Source organism: Mauremys mutica, chromosome 16, assembly GCF_020497125.1.
Source record: "Mauremys mutica isolate MM-2020 ecotype Southern chromosome 16, ASM2049712v1, whole genome shotgun sequence".
NCBI classification, from domain to species: Eukaryota; Metazoa; Chordata; order Testudines; family Geoemydidae; genus Mauremys; species Mauremys mutica.
The window spans coordinates 22,645,688-22,671,669 of NC_059087.1; the positions used below are offsets into that span (position 1 = coordinate 22,645,688).

At 42.9% G+C, this 25,982-nt stretch overlaps 1 protein-coding gene across 2 annotated transcripts; it reads right to left on the reverse strand.

Moving 5' to 3' along the window:
* Window positions 1-364: 364 nt before the first annotated feature.
* On the reverse strand, window positions 365-24,800 carry RNF10 (ring finger protein 10). Of its 2 annotated transcripts, none has more exons than XM_044989614.1 (17): window positions 24,259-24,800; window positions 14,837-15,039; window positions 13,243-13,442; window positions 11,924-12,014; window positions 10,610-10,794; window positions 10,393-10,529; window positions 8,977-9,137; window positions 8,152-8,286; window positions 7,705-7,954; window positions 7,328-7,461; window positions 6,761-6,878; window positions 6,255-6,356; window positions 5,546-5,680; window positions 4,688-4,788; window positions 4,302-4,362; window positions 4,005-4,163; window positions 365-2,868 (listed from the first exon to the last, which is right to left on the reverse strand). In XM_044989614.1, exons 1-17 carry the CDS (start codon window positions 24,419-24,421, stop codon window positions 2,792-2,794), a joined length of 2,412 nt encoding a protein of 803 aa, XP_044845549.1. In that variant the 5' UTR covers window positions 24,422-24,800; the 3' UTR covers window positions 365-2,791. The 2 variants fall into 2 exon arrangements, with proteins under 2 accessions (XP_044845549.1, XP_044845548.1); XM_044989613.1 differs by having other exon boundaries at window positions 7,705-7,957.
* Window positions 24,801-25,982: the final 1,182 nt, after the last annotated feature.

Sequence of the window (25,982 nt, forward strand, 5' to 3'; positions counted from 1 at the left end):
AAACTGACTTAGTATGCCATCTTTGAGGATGGTTAAATATTGCCCTGCTTATGTAGTATATAGTTAACCTGTTTCTAACTGTCAGAATAAGTTTTGAGCAACTGCTCTACTACCCTCAGCAAAACACTAATATCTACCTCTGGGTTTTGGTTGAAGTGTGCTTATAGTGTATTAATTCACACTGAGGAAATGTGCACCATTGCTGGTAGAAGAATGTGAGGGCCCCCCTCCCAAAAATGTGTTCCCTGCCCCCAGTATCTGTGGAATCCTAACATTAGTAAAGTTTAGACTGCAGAACACCCAGTGTAGAGGACATCACAAATCAAGGTTAAGATATTCATAGGAGTCAGGAAAGAACAGGAGATGGTGTAAAGTTTTATACTGATTTTTTTTCCAAAGTTTTCCCATCATTGCACTAATTCAGCTCCTCAAGTAGAAGAGGTAGTATAGACAAGGCTTCAGGGAGCTGTCAGCACCTTCTCTAAACAAATTATTCCATGCAACCTGACTGTTGAAGTTTCTCTTGGCTGCAAGAGCAAGTAGTGGCATGTTTTCAGTTGAGTCCTAGTGTAAACAAAGCAGTTTGTCCTATGTCAGACACACCTAGTTCATGTTAAATAAAATGGATTGCAAAGGAAGAGATAGGTTGGACAGTGGCTTCTTTAGGAAGGCCTGAAAGGTTTATAGAGAAGTTTACTTTTAGCCCCATCTCCAAAAAAAAATTTAGAAATGGGGCAACAAAATTATTAGGGGGTATAGAATAGCTTCTATATGATGGGAGATTAACAACATGGTGACTTTTCACCTTAGGAAAGATATGTAAGGGGAGATATGATAGAGGCCTATAAATGACTGATGTAAAGAAAGTAATAAGGCAGTGTTATTTATACTAATAAGAACTAGGGGTGTACCAAAATGAAATAGGCAGCAGGTTTAAAAACCAAGCATTTCTACACAACACCTAGTCAACCTGTGGAACTCTTTGCCAGAGGATGTTGTGAAGGCTAAGCCTATAACAAGGTTCCAAAAAAAAAAAAAAAATCCTCCATGACTATGTCCATCAATGGCTGTTAGCCCTAGCTTCTGTTTACAAGAAGCTGGGAATGGATCACTTGATTAGCTGTTCTGTTCATGCCCTCTGAGGGCATGTGGCATTGGCTACTGTCAAAAGATAGGATAGGGGGCTAGATGGGCTTTTGGTCTGACCTAGTATGGCCATTCTTATGTTATCAGAAAAACAAGTCTGGCAGAGGGATATTGTGATACCAAGGAAGAACTAAGGGGGCAAGGTGTAATTCTTAGACTTTTGATAAGGGGCCAGACCTCCTCTCTAGCATATTAATCTAATATCTTCCCCTTTTTGTAGGGTGAGAAAGCTCACTGCATAGTAAGTCCTTCAGTATATCCACATGAAAAAGAAGTAAGGCACCTTGGTATTCATGATAGTTAAGGAACTTAAAGCTGCTGTCCTATAAAGAAGGCCTGCAAGCTAAAGGGTACAGCTACTTTCTTTCCCTTTACAGCCAGTTGGTAAAGGGGATCTTCTTTTTCAGGTAGTGGCTGCTCAGCTTAACTGCAAAAGTTATATTAAAAACCTTTCCAAGTCAAGCCTTAACAAATGGGGTAGAGTACAGCAGAGGAAGAACTCCTGCCCCAACCCCAGCACCATAATTCCAATTGTGCATATGATTTATTGCAACTGTTTGCCTTTGCTGGTACATTACACCTACTGTTCATTTTATTTAATGAAAATCCACACCAATTAATGCATTAGCTTCAAATTAAACCACAGGCAGTGCAGAATGAGACCGCTCCAATAAAAAATGGGGGGGGGGGGAAGGTTTATAGTAAGATGAGCCTAGTACAATCCAACTTGCATCCCTGCACAAAACAGAATGAGGCCCCTGCCCCTCCCCAGGACAGGACAGCCTGGCTCCCTGCTGTGGGGTTAATAATTCTGCAGATTTTAGATATCACTTATTCATCTGATCTCAAAACCCACCTAGCATAGTTTTAGACTATAGGGTGGAATGTTTGCTCCAGATCATGGAGGCAAAGAAATTCTCTTTAACCTATGCTGGCTAAAGTCAGTCTTATTACTACATCCATGTTAACACAGCAACATAGCTGCCTTGTACTATAACAGTCATTCCCTAACCTTCATTCTGAAATGCAGAGAGTCCTGTATGTATTGTAATTTGAGCTTGGTAATGAGGATCTACTTTATTCCCACTCTAGAGCTAATCCTTAGGCACCAGAAGGAGTAAGTAACTGCTATTCCTGTCATTTTAAAAAGTAAGAACCCTCCTTCCTACTATGCTCTTCAGTAATGCCTGTTTCCAGTGGGAGGCAACTGCACTTGCTAAGAAAAAAGGATTTTGCTTTACAGCTAACTGCACCTACTGCTAGATCTTGTGTACTGTCTCCTCACTATACACACACACTCATAGTGAGTAGAGCCTCTCTGCCTTTTGAGTGACACACCACACTGCAAAAAACTGGTAGTGCCACAGACAGCAGTAAAACACATTAAAACTGCTGATGGGCCAAAAGAGCTGACTTGGCACAGACTGGAAACCTTGGCTAAAGGGTGCCAGGTTCCAGTTTCTCTTAATACTTTGATTTTGTATAAGCCAATTGAAGGTGCTGGGGAAAAAAAATGGATATCTATGGTTCCCCCCTCAGGCCTAGAAACATGGATTTAGTCTGTTCAAGCTTAAATACTTAAACTATAGCAGCAAAACAAAAAGCAAATGAAAACCAGGAGACAGAACTTTCTTGGACAGCAGCATCACTTTGTGTGGACAACTGAGGTGCTAAATAGCAGCTTCTGCTTCTGTTTCTTTCTTTTCTTGCCTCCCTTTTCCTCTGTAAAGAAAAAAAGATTTATAAATTTTTTTTTGGTTTAGACTAAGCCATATTTTTCCCCCAGCTACAGTGATCTTCCCATTTCATGGTCAATAGGTTGAGGAAGAGGGTTAGTTTCAATGTAGGTACCTAGGACCTTGTTTTCTATTGCTGAGAATTTTAGGACTTTTTTTAAAAGTCCAGTACTAGCCCTTGTGGCGGCTACAGAGGAAGCTGTCCAAAGGTGAGAAACAAGCAATCTGATGGGTTGTTTTCTGGGTCTCTAGAGTTTGAAATAGTCAAACAGTATGAGCTATTATTGCTGTCATTTTAGTAGCTCTGAACATACTTATCCATCACACTGCTGCATGATAGATTAGCTCACCTCAACCCCATTCATAAGTTAGAAATAAAAAGTACATCTCCTTCCCACTGCCAGAAACAGTTCTACAACAGTTGTGTCATCAATATGGAGTCCGCAATACACTGCAACTTTCATGGAAGCATGAAACTGAGCATACTAGTCCTTGTTATCAGTCAATGCCCTTTCATTTAAATGAAAGGGTCTAGATATGAATTAGTTTGAAACATATGACTACAGTTGGCTGCCGAATTCATCACTAGAGTGCCAGAGGCACAAAAAACTTTGGGGTGAGCTAGGCCCACTTTACCACATAACACCAATCCTTGCACATAGGGAGAAGCCAGCAGAAGCTGGTGCAGGATGAATACCCAAGAGACAATTGTGTGCTGTGCCTCTGAGGTCCAAGTCAGGTGTAGTCCAGGGAGAGAGGGGGTAAAGGTGGTTTTAAGCCACCTCTGTGCCTATGAGATTCTGGGCTTGTTGGAGGCTGGTGCAACTCCCATTGTAACTTACAGCAGCTCCATGTTAAGGCGGCCTCTGAGCAGCTCCACAACCTAGAACTGTTCAGAATGGTTCTAGTATTGTATGTTACAGTTCCATCCCCAACATAATACGCTACTACACCAGGACTTGCGCAGGACCTCATAAGCCTTATGCAGTGCCAGCACTGGGGGAAAAAACTTGCCCAGCCAGTGATAGGGCTTTTATGGCCCCTGTACACTGGGAAGGACTCTTCCCAGTGTCAGGGAGCTCTGCATGTTAAACTTTAGGTAACAGACTGCTTTGTTCTTACCAGAGAGGGGGTCAGATGTGGACGGCTTGTCCAACTTCAGGAAGGCTGCCTCAATAGCTTGGCTAAAGGAATTCTGGAAGCTGGGCACAGGCATACGGTCAGAGTTGTCGCTCTCTCCATCACTATCCACTGGAACAGGAGGTGCCAGGGTATTCTGATCTGGAAGAAAGGAGATTTCTAGAAAGGCCACAGGTGATGGAAGAGTTGTGTTGCTGAGGTTGTACAAGAGTGCTTTTATTCAGTAGCCATTACAGCTGAAATTATGCCAGATAGTCACTGAAGGTCGGGTTTCCTTACCTCTTGAGTTTGAGGCAGCTTTGGGCCACATTTCTGGCTTTGCTTTTCCAACTCTCAACATCTACCAAGGGAGGGGGAAAAAGCATATGTAAGAAAGCAGACCAAGGCCTGTCAGCATCCCCTCCCACACCCCCAGAAGTTGTAAGGAAATCCAGGCCGTTTGTACAATACAACTTTCAAGCCAGAAAACAGGACTTTGCCCAGTATTATGGGTCTTTTGCTAAATATTATCACTGATTAACTGAAGAGCGGAGGAACCATCCCATCTTAGCAGCCACTAGGACCATGCTTGGAGGTCTTAAATTTTAGACCAGTGAGGAAACAGCAAGTAGAATAGTCAGCTGGGTGGTCTGTTCCATATGCAACTTTAAGGGAAGAGGATTTACCTGGGCAAAGGAGGGTAAGGGAGACTCTTCTTCCAGGCTTCCGATACAGAGTGATGGGCTAGCCAGGCTGACAGCAGTTGACAATGGAGTTGAGACAGACTCTGCAGAGACAAGATTCAGTCAGTTAACAGGAAAGCTAATTACATGAGCAAAATCGCACATTTATGCAACGGAGGAAAAAGAAGCTGGTGCCAGCCAAGTCAAACAATGCATTATAATAGCCCATAATTTTCAGCTTTCATCTCAACATATCTTGTCGATATTTCAGTTTCCCCCTCTGCTATTTAGCCTCTTATACAGATTGTTCCAAGATGTTTTTATACAAGGTCACTTACTAGAGAGCAAGTGACCAAGAACTGTCTCTGAATGCTGGAAAGTAGACCCCAAGATGAGATACACCTAAGGTGGTGGAGTCACTGACTTGATCCTTCTCGGGACTAACACAGGAAAACATATCCTATATTCAGTGCTAAGGGTAGCATGTTTCAGGTTACAATACACAATAAATGGTGGTTTACCCAAGGCAGAATTGAACAGTTACTTATAAAACTTCCCAGGTCCCCTTGGGAGTGGGGGTCCATTTCTTGGAAGCAGCTATTCCTTTTCCTACAAGAAGCCTCGTATTGTAAGTGGTGGCTGCAATGCAATGCTCAGACCCAGGATATAGACAAGACATAATGGAAGATGGGCAACGCTTATGGAGATATATACTTTAGTCCTATTTCTGGGTGTTGAACTTTTGGATTTCACCACTAATACCCAAGGGTTCCGTGGCCAGCAATGAAAGTCTAGCTTGGCGAGTCAAAGCCTGAGGGAGGGAGTGCATCAATCCCTCTATGCATTCTTCCAGCTGTTCACCTGGGAGAGAGACAGAGCTTCTGCCAAGAATGGACAAAGAGGAGCTCTGGTTATCACTGCTGATGAGTTCTCCTGAGCAAGCACTGAAGGCAGGAAACTGCTGCAGGTTCTCTAAAGCAATGTGGACCTCAGGATCTAGAGAGAAAGCCAGAAAAAGTTTAAGAACATTGCTTAATATGGAGTAATTGGTGACAGGTGTGCAAGTGTCAAGTTGTTTCAGGGGCTTTGGGAGTAATCTCTTCCTTGAAGGGAAAGTAACAATACTGCCACCTTGAGAAAAAACACAAATAGAAGCCTTGCTGCTGAGTAAAGGCAATCCCTATGCAGATGTTTGCTCCTCCTTCACCTTTCCAGTTGAAGGGATTAGTCTGGATTTAGAGACAGAATCCTGGGAGTTACTGTCTTAATGTATATCCTTTCCATGGGAAGCCCCCCCACCACATTCTTCAGCTTCAATGTTAGTTGTGCAGTTTCTGATAAACTTATTTGACCCAGCTAGTGCAATTTATGATTTCACCATATAAGGAAAGGGTGCTAGAGTGCTACAGCAAGCCCAGTTTATGGCAAGGTTGATAAGTATTCACTTGTAATCATGGCAGGCCCCCCCAACCTTCACCCCAATGTATTAACCCCTAATCTGCAAACCTCACACCTTCCCAGGATTTGAAGAGATGTAGAAACCCACCAGTTGTGGGTAAGAGAGACTTACACTTGCCCTGCTTCTTATTCTCCTCCATCTCAATTCTGCGTTCCCGACGCCGCTCATCACGAGCTTTCTTCTGCCGCAGGTGTTTCCTCTTTTCAATGTCATCTAAGTGTCACACAAATCATAGGAAACCAGGTGAAAGCTAATACTTGGTAAAGCTTTTTCCAGTTTTGGAGCACTATTACTAGTTGATTATTAACTTGCCCATAAGCCAGTTAGTGCAGTGTCCCACCCTAGTCCATACTCTTCTCTCCCAAACTGTTTGTCTAATCCACACAAATAAAAACCTCACCTGTTGCAGACAAGTCAGAGGATTTCCTTAACCTCAGCAGGGCCATTCCTAATTCTAGCTAGGATCATCGTGAACTAGTGTGACTGATCAGCAAGCCAGCCTTTTACATTCCTGTTATGTATTTGCCCTCCTAGCCACAGAACAGACATCCTTTCTTCCAAACTCTTTATGGTTACAGGGCATCACCCATACTGGGAAAACGAACGAAAGTACTAACCAGAAAATGTCTCTAGGGTCTCCTTTGATATAACAGGTGGCTTCAGAGCCAGTTCACAGATGCTGAACTCGCAAGTGAGAGGCAAGTGACACAGGTAACGATGACGCTGTCGCATATCCTGAAAGGAGCAAAGATATCCGATATCTTGTTGCAGCAGAACCTGCAAGTCTTTCCCTTCGCAACCATCTATGTCACCTGCTTTTTAGGAGGTGACATCACTCTCGCCCACTAAACACTTGAAATTCTAGGAAACATTGTCTTGGAAACAGTTATGCCAAGTACTCCCCATTCATCTGTTCTCAGGAAGAGGAAACAGAAGCAACACCAACGAAACCAGTCACTTCAGAGGAATTGATATTAGACATTGCTACTTCCAAAGATGCCTGAAGTGGATCCCAACCTTACCCCAGCCTGGGAAAAAAGTGCTTCAGCAAGTATTGGAAAGTGCTTGACAACCACTATAAGTTACCATTTCCTAGTATTATCTTACCCACCATCAGCTCTCAACTGCCCTCCCTAAGAAAAAGGGCCATGATTGATAATACAAGGGAAAGCTACAGCAATTACCTCTGTCATAGAGTAGCCAGTTATCTCCACCACAGCTGCAGTGAGCTTCTCTGGACTGTTCTCCAGGCTGCCATACTCACGAACAAGACAGCGAACATTCACAGGGTGAAGATACATACACTGTCCATCCTCCGCTACAGGGGAAGAAATTCACCTGTCACTTCTCTACTTCCCACTCACCCTTAACTCCCCTGGAACTACTGATTTCTCAAAGCCATCCCCCTCCCCACAAAGTGTCAAACAAGAAGTGTTAGACTTTCTTCTGTGAAGTTCTGTTTCATAGGGGTTAACTAACAAGCTACAAATGCCTCCTCCGGGGCACTTTTTTTGGGTGAACATTTACCTCTCCCTCCAGAAACAGACTCCATTCCACTAACCTTGATAGAAATAGTAAAAAGGAGAGTTGTTGCTCAAACGTCCACTGGTGGCTGTAACTTTAGATTCCTGGTAGTTACTTTCTGATGGACTAGTTTCTTTTGTAGCACTCACATCTGGTACCGCCTCAGTGTCCACCTCAGGTACCTCCTCCTCTTCTGCTTCCAGGGGAAGAGGAAAGGAGCTTCCAGAATCAGAGCGGGCTTCCACCACCATCTCTTCATCAAATGCAGAAAGATATTCCAGAACACACTGCTATAGCACAAACAGTGTAGAGTCAATATCCAGCTCACATCATCCCATTCAGAAGAACTATAATATCTGGTACACACATACTCTGAGAAGGGTAGATATCCTCAGTGCCTGCTCACCTTACATTAGAGTGATGAGGTGGAGTTAGATCCTAACTGTGCTTGTCCTGGGGGAGAAAAGGGGACCAAAAAACCCACCTTTTTCTCCTGGGAAGCTGCAGGCTCCCTGGCCACAGAGGGCTCCATCAGGACCAATTCTTCTACAGCTGCTGTAGCTCCTGCGACGTCACTATCGCTACTCTGGTCCAGTGAAGTTAGAGCCCTCTCTCGATGCTACAAGCCACCCCAAAGAGAACACGTTTCAGTTTCTTATTCCAGGAGACTGAGATGATAAACATCAGTCTTCCCTCCCCTTGTGTCTCAGACTGCCGCAGATCAAGACTTTCCCTCACGCAGTGGCCACTTCTATAATAGAGGGAGACACCAGCTTACTTAGAAAGGTCCTCTGCAGGCCATCTGCCACATACTGGCTTTGAAACAAGCAATTGCCTGCAGGTTTGGTTAAAGAATCATTATCCCAAGAATTAGCTATTCCTGACGCAAGGAGAGCCTGACTTCACCAACAGTAAGCTTCCACAACTACCTCTACAGTTAAGACAGTATTCAGAGGCTGGTGGTATTCCAGGTGGCAGAGTTTGGTCAGTAACACAGTGATTGGGGTGCATGTAGTTCTTATTCCCTTTCAGTGTTTATAGTGCTGCTTTTGATCAGCAGGTGTCACCAATATCAAGCTACCTTGCCAATATTCTGTGCCCCAAAGGAAGAATATTTGAGATTTTAACTTTTCTTTCATTACTACTGCAGATATGAATCACACATTTCCAAAAATAATCTCTATATTTAGATACTTAAGGATTCTCATCTCACTCTCCCCTAAAACCAAACCCACTGTGGATACTTGGCCTCCATTAAAAACAATTGTCATCAAGTAACCATTAACATCCACCACAACTGAGTCCTCACCTTCAGTTCCTGGATAGCTGCCTCAATAAAGCAAGCCTCAGGGGTGTTCTTTTCCTCCTCGTACTGTTGTAGTAATGCTGTTTTCTCTTCCAATATCACCCACTGCAGCACTTGCTCCCTGGATGCCAGCAGCAGCTTAGAGAATTGGCTGTGCTGCTCATCTGGCCAGGGAAAGAATATCAGTAAGACATCCTTTGCAGACACCCAATGTGCAGCAAGCTTCAATTTCAAACTCTGCCATTCCTATTAAAATCTCATCTACTCTCTCATTGTGAGCAAGTCTACTAGGAAGACTAGATCTGCACATAAGCAACGTTGTTGGCGAGAAGTTACTATGATAGGAGATCAGTTTACCGTAAATCCCAATAGCATGTTATGAAGTTAAGTCTCCATAAACATTCAAGAATTTCTGCACTAGATATTTGTTTTAGTGACTTGGTCACAAACACACACGGCACATTTAAAGAACCCACAAAGGGCTTTTTTAAAAAAAAAAAAAGGGATGGGCTTTGGTCTATGAAATAAGCAGTGCCTAGAAGGTTGTATCTATTAGTGCTTTAAATGTATGGAGGGGATGGTATGATGCCTAATTTCGGCAATTAAATGTATCCTATGACTATAAATAACTATGAATTGGAAAAGGTAGAGAAGGGAAGACAAAAATTATGAGGCATATGGAACAGGTCAGGGAGGGGAGGGATAGCTCAGTGATTTGAGCACTGGCCTGCTAAACCCAGGGTTGTGAATTCAATCCTTGAGGGGGCCCATTTAGAGATCTGGGGCAAAAATCTGTCTGGGGATTGGTCCTGCTTTGAGCAGGAGTTTGGACTAGATGACCTCCTGAGGTCCCTTCCAACCCCGATATTCTATGATTTTATGATCAAGCCCCAGATAGGCAATATAGTTTTCCCAGTTTCCCCCACTAGGAGATTCCACTGGTAGAATCATGCATATGCTGTTCCTACACAGCATCTCTGAAATAATCTAGCATAAACTACAGAATAAATCAAATCTAAAATAATTCACTCTGCTGCTGAGCAGAGGGGTGGGGAGGGGGACAAAACCAAACAAAAACATGGGGAACAAAGACAGACCAACAAAAGGAAGTAAGCTCTGCAGTGATGCACTAATATAGTTATGAAATACTGAACGTTGGCTTGTTCTGTACATTATTCTGGGATGGCAGGGCCTTGCTGTATGATGCAAGCTTATGGAAGGGAGTTATGGAGTAGGAGACTGCATGTTAGTCATTTAAGAGGTGGTAGTTAACTTGATCAGTATTTGAAAGCAACGTTTTGTAATCGGCCCAATATAAATGCACCTAGAGTGAGGTTTCCCCATAGCAACCAGCTTCCACATCCAAGTTTTAGTCATACATGCAGCCAACGTTCCAGGAGAGTCTTCACGAGTACTCACCTCCAAGATGAATGGGGTGCTCTACATTCATCCACTTGGATTTGGGCAATGCTACCAAAACACTTTTCTCCCTTCTCATTAGCTGCATTGTAATGGTGTCACCAATTGCATACTGGCGTGTTTCCATAGCAACAACACTGCAATACAGGAATAGACTAAATAGCAAGAATTAACTTTACAAAAAGATGAAGGGATTTGAATTGCCTGCAAGTCTTACCTCTTGAGATCCTTCTTGTGAATAGACCCATAACAGATGGGACATTTGCTCCAGGTTTTCTCACTCAGGGAGAGATAGTGCAGAATGCATGCCCAGCAGAAAATATGCCCACACCGGGTGATCTTGGCTGCAGTAGGTGGATACAGGCATATTGGGCAAGAGGGCACTTCATGGCTACAAATTCGCTGGATGGCCATAAGAGAAGCATAATACAAACAAGTTACTAAAACTAGAGATTATAAATTGAGATCTGTTCAGGAATTTGTTGCAATATTGGCCAAAATATTTTTGTCCTCTAGAGAAAGAGACAAGACAGACTGGAACCTTTCCAAGAAAGCAGAGATAGTAGATTCCTTCAGTCACCAAGAAGTTGGTCATATGGTTTAGCAGGAACAATGTTTTTAAAATGCACATAGGGTAGTCAGTAGAGCCATCTACAGGATATTGTTGTCAGACTCTTCAGTGTACAAGGCTTGGTATCCTAGATTAGTTTCCCTTTTCATGTGTTCGCTGACCCCCAACTCCAGGATTACTAGCATTGTCATCTGAAAGCAACTAATCTTGCAGGCAATAATCTTAAACAGATTACATATACATTACATAAAATGCATCTGTCTATTCTTCTGATTCATTGATTTTCTTTAATCTGGGAGATGCAGAGATGTTTAGTTGTGTAATTAGGTTGTAAAGTCAATAAGGTGACACCAAGAAGTCCACATTCATGAGTTTCCAAAGAAGCATCAAGTTCAGGATAACAGTAAACATGCTCCCTCCCAAATGCATGCGCTGCATCATAGACTAAGAGTATCAAGAGAGAGCGCTATTTTCTATATCTGGTTAGAATTCTGGGGTGCTTCAAGTAGCTACAGATTTTTGTTGTGAGGCAAAAAGACATTTGCCCATGCACAGGATAAGAGTCTGTAAAAGCATTCTACACAGCACACTTCCATCAACTCCATCCTTGTGACCTTGTCAGAAGGCTGACCACATTTCTGCATAATACTATGCGGGGGAAGTGTCAGAAACACACTTAATATTCCTAATCAACTTCCATCCATAAAGCACAGAGGAAGATATCTTCTTCCTCATAATAGTCTTTGGCAGTCTTAAGCTCCTGTTATATACAGAGTCTTTCAAAAGTAATTCCCTATCAGATTCTCTTGTCACTCATGCAATACTGGAAGGAATGAGACTTCGTGGCAACTAAATTCACATTATGTCAAATGTAACTAGAGCAACAGGTAGGTACTTTTTTATATTAGATAGGTAGATGAAAAGAAATAAGTTTAAAAAACCCATCCCATCACTACTGACCACTTGCTCCACAAAGTCCCAGTTGACCAAGGTATCTGGATCAGCAAAGTTCACTGTGTAGTCCTGCTCCTCAGACACCACAAACTGGCAGCTGGAAGGAAGACACAAAGGCATAATTGATAAGTCACCTATTCCAACTGTGTCCAAGTGACAGCAGAAGTGGCCTTTGCATTAAGATCCTCAAGAAACCAAGTCATATGCTGGGTATGTGAAAAGACTTGGCATCTAGGCTGACCATGGCCAGCAGTTATCATCAGTGAACCTAACAGGGCTAAGGTCAGAGCCAGCACATCTTTGGACACAGTTCTTCTCCCTGCAGTTTGGCCATCCTGCCTGGAGTTCGTGTCTGAGTACAGACTAAATGAAAGGGAACTTATGCAGAGGAAACAGCTTTCTGTAAAGGAAACTATTGAAATAGGCAGAAGACAAGGCAGGAAATCACATACTATTCAGACAAGTGCTATAAGAAGTCTCTATACAAATAAAGTATATTCACATTTTACCATAGTATACAAAAATGCCAATGACCACAAGTCTTTTCATGGTCTTAAAGGTGGTGATCAGATACAGAAAATGTTGAACCTGCCCCAAATTAGAGAGAAAGCCACTAATACATTAGCTTGAAAAAAAAAAAGTTCATCTGCTAAACTGACTGACTACCTTGATTATTGATGCATTCAGTAAATATTTCTACACAAGTTAAAATTATTCAAGTCACCTTTAAAGATAAGGAGTAACTATTACAATGTATCTGTTTAAAAACCGAAGACCTCTGCACATGAGGACTTAAAAATTCAGACTTGCTTTGATCTCAAATGCAGCAAGTTTTAACATCTCACCGTACTAAGATGGATTGAGTTTGTTTTGTTTACACCATATTACTCAAGTTAGAAAGGAAATATGAACTACTTAAGTGGTAAAGTGACCACAGGTCTTCCTAGACCCAACAGGGTATGTTACATTTTACAGGTGGTGCTTGAATATTTGGGCAGAAGGGTGTGTTACCCTTTCCATCCTTCACACTCAGACCCTTTAACTGCATTTCCTTTGTTTTCTTTCAGATACCAATATCTCCTTTTATAGTCAGGAAAAGAACATATTTCACCCTTCTGTATACACACAAGGTAACCCGTACACCAATACTGTGGAGACAGAACTTCAGTAACCAACACAAGGGGGTGGGGGGAGAAGAGAACCACCACAAACATTCAGTATAATTAAATACATAATCCCCTGACTCAGTCACCTACACAGAGTGAATACATATTCCCTTAAAGCTCATTTGTATGAATGTCTAGGAGCCCTGATCTTCCACTCACTTGGCCTGTAGGAAGAGCTCTTTGTTGAAGGGTTTGTGTCCCCATTTGTTCCTCTTCCCCCAGTTGCTGTGACCATTCCCATCAAAGTGACCTCCTTGGCCACGGGGTTCAAAGGTGAAGTTCAATAAGTGGTTCAGACTAATCTTCTTTGGACCAGAGAACTGGGCAGGGCTGAACTCTGCCCGTTGAACCTCTGCTACCTAAAAAAAGTCCACCACAAAAATAACAAGACACAGAGGTCTGGTTAGAATTTTCTGGAAGCTGGTACACTGCAACCTATCAGCACAAACACAGATCCATTCCCTTCAGTGATATACAGGGAAATCCACTACCCCTACCTACTCACCTTCTCCTACTCCAGGTCTGAAGATCTAATACTGCAGCATTAGAAATGCAAAGGAACTTGAAAGTTAAGATTGAGTAATCTTTTTCCATTGTACAAATGGAAGTGTAAAACCAACCTATGTAGTGAAAGTGAAAGCTTTATTTTTTAAATCCTAAACTAGTTTTAGAGACATGGGTAACAAAAGTTATTTTTAAAATGACAATATCCCTTTAAAGAGACAGTATTGCAAGTTTTAGGATCATTCCAGAGATTTCATTATTTTAGATTAGTTTCCATATAGTTGAAATGGACAGAATTAGAACTCAAAATATAGAATATCAGGGTTGGAAGGGGCCTCAGGAGGCCATCTAGTCCAACCCCCTGCTCAAAGCAGGACCAATCCCCAGACAGATTTTTGCCCCAGATCCCTAAATGGCCCCTCAAGGCTTGAACTCACAACCCTGGGTTTAGCAGGCCAGTGCTCAAACCACTGAGCTAGCCTTCTCCCATACAGTAACTGAATATGTGACACACCTCTACCTCGATATAACTCTGTCCTTGGGAGCACAAAAAAAAAAAATCTTACTGCGTTATAGATGAAACCACGTTATATCAAACTTGCTTTGATCCACCGGAATATGCAGCCCTGCCCCCTGAGCACTGCTTTATCATGTTATATCCGAATTCGTGTTATATCAGGGTAAAGGTGTATTTGTAGATTAAATTGCTAATTTAAAAAAAAAAGGGTGTAACATGGTTATATATGCCAAGGGGGGGGGGGGGGAGGCAGACCACCCATAGTATACATCAGCATGAAAGGATTCCTGATCTGCCTTTACTCCTCACTAGATCATATCAAGGCTAGTCAGATTACTTTGCTAAATATTCCATAATGTGGGATTCAGAATACACAAGTGGTTGGACATAAATATGTCACAGATTTAGGAACTGAAAACTGCATTACTAAGATCAGTTTCATGAAGGACCTGTGTTTCACAATATGTATGTGGCCTGTCTATACACCCATTCCTCAGACTGTACTTCTGTTCGTTTCACTGGTCTTGTTATTGAAGGCATCTCAGACCAAAGAGCATCCTCTTCTGAGATGTTGCAAAGTTGTTCTGATCTGGCATCTCAGTGATGTTACCACCTTAGGGTTCTTGCCCTTCCTAGCCCAGAAAGGGAACACAGGAGACCTAACTAGCAGGTCAGAGTGATCCTCTCGTCCCATAAAAAGGGGCCTTGCAGACATGGCATTACAATTCTCACCTCATCTCGTCTTCCACCATTACAAGAGCTAAAAAGTTTGCAACTTCCCCCAGTGCCCCCTCTCTGAGGGGGCATCTTGTTAAAAGCTTTGCTTTTCTGTGAATTGGAGCGACGGGACTGGCTGGAAAAGTTCTCATTTTTTGAATATGAAGTTTCTCTTTTACGATTGTAACGTTGTTTGGATCCACTTGAATTCTTTCCATCTGAAAACAAAACAAACAAAAAAAAAAAGTCAGGCTCACAAGCTCAGTGAGATGCTTCCAGTCAGGGGCGGCTCTAGGAATTCCGCCGCCCCAAGCAGAGCAGCTCGCCGCGGGGCGCGCTCTGGCGGTTGCTGGTCCCACGGCTCCGGGGGACCTCTTGCAGACGTGCCTGCGGAGGGTCCGCTGGTCCCGCGGCTCTGGTGGACCTCCCGCAGTCATGCCTGCGGGAGGTCCGCCGGAGCCGCCTGCCACCCTGCCGGCAAAACGCCGCCCCAAGCGCGCGCTTGGCGCGCTGGGGTCTGGAGCCGGCCCTGCTTCCAGTGCTTTTCTAGTGGCTGTCAAGTAATTTATGCCTTTAAGACAGGACCGCATTTGGCCTGGATCATTTGTATACCTGTCTACAGCAAGACAATACTGACTCTTATCCAGAGCTCCAAGGCTTCTCTAACTACACCACCAAACCCACAGCCAAGTACTTTTCAGGCACATTAGTATCCAGGAATCTATGCAGCAAATAAAGGAAGAAACTTCTTAGCTGCCTTGAAATAAAATGCAGCTAAGTTGCTTCTATTGTCTGGATTCTTCCTACCATGGATAGTTTCTTTGCAGAATCAGCTCCTTAATCAGCATTTACTAAAACGTACACCAAAATCTACCACTACTCAGAGCTTATACCAAGCAAAGGACCAAAAAGACATAAGGCAGGTATGTAGTTGAATTGAGGATAGTATAATACTACACTCAATTCATTCACAAAACTAGTTTCAGGCTAGAACCAGGAACAGCCACTAGCAGGGTGTGTTTAGTTAGAACAATTTTACAACAAGTAATCAAGATTGAATTTTCTAGCTTCCGGTGTTTTTCCAAAACACTCAATAGCCATCAGTTAGTTCTTTATTCTGGGAACACATAGGCCTGATCAACGCTATAGAGTTAGGTCAATGCAAGGCAGCTTACATCAACCTAAACATGCAAGTGTCTACACTAAAGTTTTGCTCCTGTCAACGTAACTGCCCCGCTATGCTGACTTAACTCCACCTCCACGAGAGGCGTAGAATCAACGTCAACATAGTTAGGTCAACACGGCATAAGGAGACACTGTGATGCTTACATCAACTGCTTTCAGAAGCAGTCTCACAATGCCCTGCACTGACAGTATAGTTGGTACAAGGGCTCCTGATAAGGACTTGCACTGCCAACACAAGAAGTGTAGTGTGGATACACAACACGATTTAATTACTGCAGCAGCTGTATGATGTAACTTCAGTTGACAATTTTGTATTGTAGACATGCCCTTAGTTCATTATGTGAGTTTTCATGTCTAGACTGTGTAAAAGATACCACCATACCTGCATTTGTCTGTCTCTAGATCTCCCACATTGCTCTATTATGTGGACTTCTCTTTTTAATCACTATTATCTTTATTTCCTTTTCTCCTTTGTGCTTCTTTCATCCTAAGCCCTATGCTTAGGGCAGTGCAATGCATCAGGCTCTTGTTAAAAACCCACTTCTTCCACAACACACCACTACCACCTTTGGTCTCCCTGTGTATTTATCTAATCGGTGTTTTAGTCAGTAAATCCTGGAGGCAGGGATTGTTTGCCTAGTGAGAGTGCTGAGCACTGTTGGCATTTTAACACAGAACGCACTAGTATCAAGCACAAAGTGGTGGCTTTAATTCTAAAGCTCATAAGAATAGAAAGCAGTCAGATGTTAGTTGGGTATTCTAAATGTGTAGAAGAGTTGCTAATGCTTCCTAGACTATTACAGAGGATCTTTCCATAACATTAGAAAGTACTTCCCTCTAAAGTTCCAGTGAGTTCTTAAATGTAAAATCAGGTTGAGTCCAAACATGGTAATCCACTTCCCTGTGTATTAACCTGATAATGCAACTGATACATTTGTTTCCTGAAACAGCAGAATAAAACTAGAGCTTAATTTTCAATATCAGCCCATAGATGTGCCAATACACCCTTCCCTCTCAGAAAGAGTTATTTACATTGCATCAGGTCCATTGTGACTTATCAAATCTAATGCCTCACAATAGCATTAGAACATCAGTTGCATCTAGACCCACATATTGGGAAGTAGCAGGCTTCTGCCCCTTTTTCATCACCCAGGATTCTGCACAAGTCTTTTACGGCTAACAGGTTCCCTCCTTCCCTATTTTAAGATCATATTACTTACTGTTCCACTAACCTTGGTAACTATCTTCCACTATTACTCCTGAGCGACAGGCATCAGGAGCAACCCAACTGCACATTTATAGTAACCAAATGATCTCATTCATGTCTATTCTCCACACTTTTCACTGCAAACATTTCATTTCTCCCTCCTGAACACCCCCAAAAAGTGTGTTCAGGGAACAGTGAGAAGGGCTGTGCATACCTCTTCATGACTGAGCATCCAGATGCTTTTTAAAAAAAAGCATACATAAAAAAGCAAATGTATCTTAAGACCAATTAAAGCTTTAACCTCTTAGTAGAAAGGAAATGCACAGGATGGAAATGTGTGGCCAGCACATTTTAGAGTTGTGGGGGGAAAAACTAGTTTAAGAGACCTACTGCATCAGTTTTCACAGTTCAGCTTCCAGTGGAGTCACAGCTAAAACCCCATGCAATTCTGAATTTTACTTGTTAGATGTGCCTGTGATTTCCAAAGAGTGATAATCGTGCAGTAGAAGATCTTCAAAATTAAGACTAAAGCCAAACACCTTTCAGATGACATGGAGAAATAGGAGGACAGTAATTAATCATTAGTTAAGCAGCAGCAGGGAAGTTTTCAAGAGGCATTATGCAACCACTCTGCCATTATTTACTGGCAAAAGTGGTGATGTATTTGGCCTAATGGCAGAGCCAAATTCAGAATTATTGAGAACCCAAACAGTTCCTACTATTGGTATCACAGCATGCCTTTGACTTGTGCAACAGTTACAGTGCACATGTGAGAGACTGCAAGTCAGCCTGACACCTTAGGGGCAGTGTTTTATCTGGAGAAACACCAGTTGCAGCTAAATATTCAGGGTGTAGCCAGGCCTGGACTATGGTGATTTGGACAGACTGAGTGTAGAGAAGAAGCTGTAATTTACACCACTGAGACTAGGATATCGTCTCTGGTAGAATTAAAATTCATTCTAAAGACAAGGAATGGCTATTGAATTAGCCATTTTCATAAATTAACTTTAAGAATGTCTATATGGAAAAGCCAATAGAGCTGAAGTCCATCACTGAACAGCCTTCTTACATCTACAATCACAATGCATATTCTAGACAGGTATAGACCTCCCAGGCCACAGCAATTTTGGATTTTTTCAATTCATGAGCACAAGGGGACAGAAAAATGTATCTGCAAACAAGGGGGTTGTCAGGGTTCCTTCCTCACTCTGAACTTTAGGGTACAGATGTGGGGACCCACAAGAAAGACCCCCTAAGCTTATTTACCAGCTTAGGTTAACAGTAAGCTGCCACCACCAAGCGTGTTCCAAATCTTAGGGGAGAGCCACTTGGAACTCTGCCTTCCCCCAAGTATTTCCCAAGTCCCTAACCCCCCCCCCCCCATTTCCTGGGCAGATTTGAGACTAATCCTCCTCCTCCCCCCAAGTCCTTACACCCCTTTTCCTGGGTAGACTTGAGAGTATACCCTCACCAATTAGTCCTAATGAACACAGATCCAAAACGCTTGGATTTTAAAACAATGAAAAAAAAAATCAGGTTCTTAAAAGAAGAATTTTATTAAAAGAAAAAGTAAAGTTCATCTCTGTAAATCAGGATGGAAATAACTTTACAGGGTAATCAGATTCAAAGAGCCCAGAGGAACCCCCTCTAGCCTTGGGTTCAAAGTTACAGAAACAGAGGTAAACCCTCTTAGCAAAAGGAACATTTACAAGTTGAGAAAACAGATAAGACTAACACACCTTGCCTAGCTGTTACTTACAAGTTTGAAATATGAGAGACATGTGCAGAAAGATTTGGAGAACATGGATTGATGTCTGGTCCCTTCTTAGTCCCAAGAGTGACCACACCCAAAAACAAAGAGCATACAAACAAAAGCCTTCCCTTCTCTCCCCCCTCACCCCATTTGAAAGCATCTTGTCCCCTTATTGGTCCTTTGGGTCAGGAGTCAGCCAGGTTACCTGAGCTTCTTAATAGGTTAAAGGATTTTGGTGCCTCTGGCCAGGAGGGATTTTATAGCATTGTCTACAGGAGGGTTGTTACCCTTCCCTTTCTAGTTATGACAGAGGTCAAGATAACTGCATAGCCTCATTCTTTTTAAATTGGGTCAGATTACTTCTTGTCAGGTGTGGCAATAATCTTCCCCCACAGTTGACAGCAAGGAAATTTCTCACCTTAGTACAGCAAACACAAAATTACAGCCATTATGAACATTAAATTGTCAGTCAACTCTTACCAGAACATTCCTATCACATTACATCCCTTCAACCTGACTCAATGGCTTTTAGGAGTTTCCCTTTCATCATTATAATGACGACTTTACTGCATCAGACTTGATGGTCAAGGAATGTGCCTTTTGACCAAGAATCCAGAGTGGTATAGACTCCAGACACCTTTTTTTCCACAACTTTACTGGATGAAGGCAGTTTCTCCTCTTCAGGATGGTCTGCATGAAAATTCCCAAGATGTCTAAGAACCTCCAGGGTTGTAGTAAAACAAGATTGAAATGAGAGAAGAGTCAGATGTAAAGCCAGAGAAAGAGTATGAATGTCTAGTCTTGCTGCAAAAGCTCATCTTAGAGAGGATTGCCTATTTCCCTACAACTACAGGAAAAGGGCTTTTCTTCCTTCTGATTGTTTTGGCAGGCAGCATGTCAGAAAAAAGCTTCTACTGTCCACTGTCATCTTTCTTCTCTGATATGCCTCAGTTATGGATTTTAGGGTACTATGAACTGCCTCCGGTGACCTCTCCTACCAAAAGATACAGAAGACAGCTGGATAAGTATTTAAAATAAAATTAATTCAGAATTTTATTCCTTGGCCTAGGAACCAAAAAAAAAGCTTTCAGTTCCTGTCCCTACCTCCACTTCCCAAAAAATGATTTTAATGACAAGTTGTTTTTAAAACATGTACATATCATTTCCCAACAGCCCTTCGCTACTGGTTGCCAAACAAACATCCTCACTTGAGGGGCCCTGCTGTTTGTTCCAATCTAATGAACACTTTTGAAAGCATTAATCTTCTCTAGAACTGTTAATCCAGAACCAGTTCATTTTAATGAAGCAGGGCTCATTTCTTATCGTTATCTTATTTCAACTATATGAACTATAGGTAGAACAGATCACATTTCTTATCTTTAATTGTGAGAGGCAGGGGCCCCTCAGACGGGGAGCATTGTGTTTAAATTTTCAAAGGCTGAATTCACATTTAGAACACTAGTAGTTCTATAAACTGTTTCAAGGTGCACCCTGAGCAGGAGCACAAGGTGCCTTATCCACAAGTCAGAAGTTGTGATAAAGTACTCTATTTCACCAGTCTCTATTCCAGTTTCTCAACTGTTCACAGCAAGTGACATTTTCAGAAGTGCCTAGATGACTTAAGAGCTTAATTTCCACTGAAAGTCAATGGGATCTAAGCTCCTAAATCATTTAATTCTCAATTGCACCTACTTGGTATCCCTCCAGTTTCAGAGAGATTCTCAGAGTTATTTGCTGACTTACAGCTATATACAAAAGCAAGCAAGAGAGCTATTGCATCAATGCCTTTGAGACATTAGAATGGTACCTGAGTGGATATACATTCAGATGTTATACAAGATTCAGAAGTTTAGTATTTATTCAAAATGTTAAGTTAAGCATTAACACAATTTTTAAAACAGCTCAGTTTACAGCTTCATGCAATATAACTGACATTAGCTCTCCAGTCTATTCCAGCCTACAACCTGAATTCCAAGCATAAAAAAAAGTTGAAGAAATCCTTTCAGGCAACCTTTATACCTCAAAAAAGGTACAGCCCCCAATTTTTCCACTTTGCAGTTATTTAGGAAACAGCTTAGAAAGCTAAGTGTGAAACATTTAGACATAACAGCCCTTGGTATATTCTCTTTGTATTAATTAGTATATGGCCTATATTTCATACTTTTGATATGAAGTAGGAATCTTTGAGGCTCTGTTGCTTCCTTACTGCTTCTTGTAAAAGATAAGCCTATGACTTAATTCTTCACTCAGTCCTCCCCAGAGTCCCAGATTCTAACATATGATCTGCATTTCAGTTACATTAGCCTCCCTCTTCTGCAGCACTGCCAAGTTGGAGAATGTTCTGCTGGGGGATGGGAGAAACAAGAAACTTTCACTTCAGATTCCCTGACCAGTGCACCTTTCTCTAGGCTAAAGGGTATCAGAAAACCATGAGTTCCCACCCATGGTGGTTTATATTTCTCGGGACTATAACTGAGCAAAGCACCAGATCCCCTCCATAGGAAGTAGGCAAGCATCACCACTGTGCCCCATTTTACAAATAAAAAGGATTTTATAAGAGCATTTCTGGCAGAACTAGAATGGAATACAGTTCTTCAATGACAGACTCACAATTCATCCATTCAGTCACAGTGCCTTTCAGAATAAATTTATGTACTGTACTTGGCTATTCTGTCTAATAAACCATCCTATCCCCCTTCCCCCTACATGGCCAGAATCCCAGAACTGTTCGGTATCCTCCCCCCCTTCCCCTGTTCTAGTAGCTGGCTCACTGAGGATAACATTTTTTCCTTTATCTCAAGTAGCAGAGGTCTGTGCTGGGAGTCTAAAAGGCCCAGCTTCAAACCCAGCTATTGACTCATGAAGGGATCTTAGTAGAACTTGGTTTTTCAGTTTTTTTAAAAAGAACTCATGTATTTGACTCATAATGACAAAACATCTTTAAAACTGGTTTAAAGTTAAAATTAATGTCAGTTATGGTGCAGCCTAAAAAGAATGTCACACACTCCAGTTGCTTCTGTGAGAGATCCAGATCAAGTATGTCATGTATTGGCAGCCCTTCAATTTGACATATGCAGTGAAGTCTTGGGGAGAAGCTAACATCTCAAGAGTTAGAGTCACTTATTTCAACTGCCTGTGGCTACTCTTTGAAGCTTATTTCATTTCACTGGTAAACTCGCCAAGGTATACATTGCCATTATGCCAACACACTTTTATAATACAATTGAGACATCAAACCACCCAAGAGGAAAGAAATTGAGTACAAGCCATCACAGCACCATTCCAATTAGACTGTATTGTGCATAGTTCTGTGTCAAAGAGTCCAGCAATATCAAGTATTGTTGCAAATTTCAATACTTAGAAACAGTTAGGACCAAACTGTCAAGAGTGTCAAGCTCCAGGAACTCCAACTGCCTCGGGATGGAACTGCTACTGCTAAGCACTTCTGACAATCAGACCCTTAGCTTAAAATAATGTAGTGCAATGGTGTAAGTGATACACAAGATAGTTTATAAACTATTAGTCAGAGAAGCTATGTGCAATAAGAGTCTAAACTGAAATGTTGTATGAACCTATAGTACTTAACTATAAGATCCCTTTAATACGAGAGTGCAAGTGTGTCAAACATATGGCTGCAAGATTGATCCAGCCTCCCTGATGTATCTTTATGGCCTCCATGACAAACTATGCAGAAAACATTCATTAAGAGTTTTTAGTACTCATGGTTGCAAAGAAAGCCTTAAAAATGTGATCCAAGTGTAAGCTAATAAGGGCTGTCTTCTCAAAGTCTGCAGGCAGCCTGAAACAAGGGCTCTAAAGCTCAGTTACAAGGTTACTTCATCTGCTAAAAAGATGAGCAGTAAAATGGGGAAAGGAGTGGAAGTATTCCCCCTTGGAAGAGAGAACTAGGAGTTGCTGCAGTTAAGGGAACCTGAGGGAAAGACAGAACACAAACAGGGAAGAGGGAGAGAAACAAAGAAGAATGGAGAAAAACCAAAAGGGCAGAAATAATAATAGTCCTGATGATAAGCATGTTCTCCCAAGAGGTACTGAATAGGTAACAGTGATAACGAGATGTTCAATTTCCACTTCTAATTTTGATCCTAGTATAAGCCTCCTGCCAAAAGGAAGCAGTTTGTTGTGGACTGAGTAATGTATGTAACTCTAGATTTATACCCTGTCCCGTTAAACGTGAGTGGAATTCAGCCCTCTCCACCAAGCAAGTTTGACACTACTCATCTTTAATTAGACCAAAGGATGAGGATTTATTATTCCTGGATTTTGGAAGAGCTTGGAACAAAGCTTTCCAATATTTAACTTTGGGCAAGTCCCAGCCTTTCTATCTGTAGTTAAGATATTGCCCCTGCCTCGAGTTGTAATTTGTAAGTTGCTTAGACATTCTAGGAAGGAAGCCACTATTCAAAAGACAGAGTTCCACTTCAGGTCACATCACCTGGATATACACCACACTCTTCTATTAACACCACAAAGGGGTTAGCTCAGTGGTTTGAGCATTGGCCTGCTAAACCCAGGGTTGTGAGTTCAATCCTTGAAGGGGCCACTTAGGGATCTGGGGCAAAAATCTGTCTGGGGATTGGCCCTGCTTTGAGCAGGGGGTTGGACTAGATACTGCCTGAAGTCCCTTCCAACCCTGAGATTTTATGATCCTTACTCAGGAGATAATAGTTCTGCTGAAAGCTTAAGCTGAGCAGGATATAGGAAGGCCAGAAACTGACAGAATGTTTGCTTTGTTTTTTAACAACATAGTGAGCTTAGTGCTTCCAAGAGGCTCAAGCGATAGGATGGGCAAAGTGACTGTCCATTCATGTACTACACAAATGGATGTGAGCAAGAAAGTTTCCTTAGACACCCCCGCCCCGTGTGTCTCAGTGCTGACCTAAAGAACACCTACAAGGAAGAGACGTTCAAGTTTCCAAGCTCCATTCAATGATGATACAGTAGCAATGCATGCCAGGCATACAATTCTTGGCCTCTCCAAAACTACTAGAGATGCCCAGTATGTTAAGGGCTAGAAAGAGGATAACAGTGGATCAATACTACCTGGGCTGCGGACCAACCCCCATGACAATTAGTATCCCTGCCCCACGCCGACCTCCTGTGGGTGATGTTAACATTTCCCAGAAGCACTGAGCCCTCCGACTGTTACACAGCCCGGAGACCCATCCCACCCCTGCCCCGTCCCTCTTAGTGCGAAACACCTGCGAGCTCCCTGGCTGGAGACTCAGCTACAATATTACCCCAGCGCCCCTTCCCCCCGGGCCCGTCTCTTACCGCCTTTGGGCTTAGATTCCCCCCCAGCCGGCCCGGCTGAGGCGGAGCGGGTCTGCTGCCCTTTGCTGCCGGCCGAGGAGCCGGGGATCCCGGAGCCGCAGGGGCTGCTCTTGTCCATGTCGGAGGCTGAGGCGGGGGCCGCGCTGGGCGAGCTCTGCAGCATCAACGGGCGCCCCGACGGCGCTGGTGAGTGGACGGCAGCGGCTCTGGACTAGGGGGTAGGACGGGCGCTGGGGGAGGCGACGGGGGCCCAGGCTCATGGCCCGCGAAGGGGACCGACAGGGGCGGCGCAGCGCTGACTCGGCCTCCTTCATGGCGACATCTTCTCGCTGCTCCGCTTAAACAGAGAGAGCCGGGGGAGGCCGGGCCGGGCCTGCGGGGCTCCGGGGGAGGGGAGGCGGGGTGGCAACGGGACGAGGAGCCCCGCGGGGCCCGGCACTGGCTGCGGTGAGGGTGGTCGGCGCCGCCCAGGCAGCGCGGGCTCCTCGGCGCCGCTCCTCCAGCTACCGCGTACCGTAGCTGTTCTCCTGTAATGGCGACGAATCGCCAACAGCAAGAAAAGAACCCGGATGGAACTCATTATATAGGGAGCCGGCTGACCTAATGTATGCTGGGAGTTGTAGTTCTCTGGTGGGTCTGGACGGATTTGGTTCGTATTGACTATCGTAAGGCATTATGGGAGTTGTAGTTCTTAGTGTTTCACGCCATTAGTTCTCTGTGTTGTTTTGTATTACTGTACCCGAAGCAGAGCACTGTGGGAGTTGTCATTCTTTTCACATCTGAGTTGGTTTTGGGACTACTTCATGGAATCATGCAAGTGTGCAACCCCAGAATATTGTAAAGCAATTTTATGGTCTTTCACGTACAGATGAAATCAACCTGTGTTATATGCATGTTACAGAATCATAACATCACAGAAAAATACTAGAAAGACAAGCAGCAAAGAATCCTGTGGCACCTTATAGACTAACAGACGTTTTGCAGCATGAGCTTTCGTGGGTGAATACCCACTTCTTCGGATGCACTTGCATCCGAAGAAGTGGGTATTCACCCACGAAAGCTCATCCGAAGAAGTGGGTATTCACCCACGAAAGCTCATGCTGCAAAACGTCTGTTAGTCTATAAGGTGCCACAGGATTCTTTGCTGCTTCTACAGAACCAGACTAACACGGCTACCCCTCTGATACTAGAAAGACAAGGTGGATGACTGAGGTAGTATCTTTTATTGGACCAGCTTTGGTTGGTGACGGAGACATGCTTTCCAGCTACACAGAGCTCTTATATCTTTTATTAAACTAACTTCTGTTGTGAAGTGAGACAAGCTTTTGAGCTTAACACAGAGCTCTTCCTTGGTAGCCTGAGCTCTGTGTAAGCTCAAAAGCTTGTCTCCTTCACCAACAGAAGTTAGTCTTTTATCATACTTTTATCACAGGCCTCTTGCTTTTTCTCAAAGTAAACTATACCACTCTTTTCAATCTCTTGTCATAAAAGAGTTTTTCCTTACCCCTAATCATGCTCATCGCTTGTTTCTCCACTCCCTCTAATTCTACAGTATCTTTTTTGAGATGGAGTGAACAGTACTGAACATTGTATTCCAGGTGAGGATGAAGCACTAGTTTATACAATGACATTATAATACTTTCTGTATCATTCTCCGTCTCATTCCTTATACATCCTAACATTTTGTTCGCATTTTTTACCACAGCTGTACATTGACCAGAGAT

Excerpts from the sequence above, each read along its gene's own strand:
- RNF10 (XM_044989613.1), bottom strand. The coding sequence starts at position 24,421 with ATGCTGCAGAGCTCGCCCAGCGCGGCCCCCGCCTCAGCCTCCGACATG. Across the intron at positions 10,795-11,923 it reads GGGACTTTGTGGAGCAAGTG|CGAATTTGTAGCCATGAAGT; the intron begins GTCAGTAGTGAT and ends ATGGCCATCCAG. Across the intron at positions 9,138-10,392 it reads GCACCCCATTCATCTTGGAG|ATGAGCAGCACAGCCAATTC; the intron begins GTGAGTACTCGT and ends TTCCCTGGCCAG.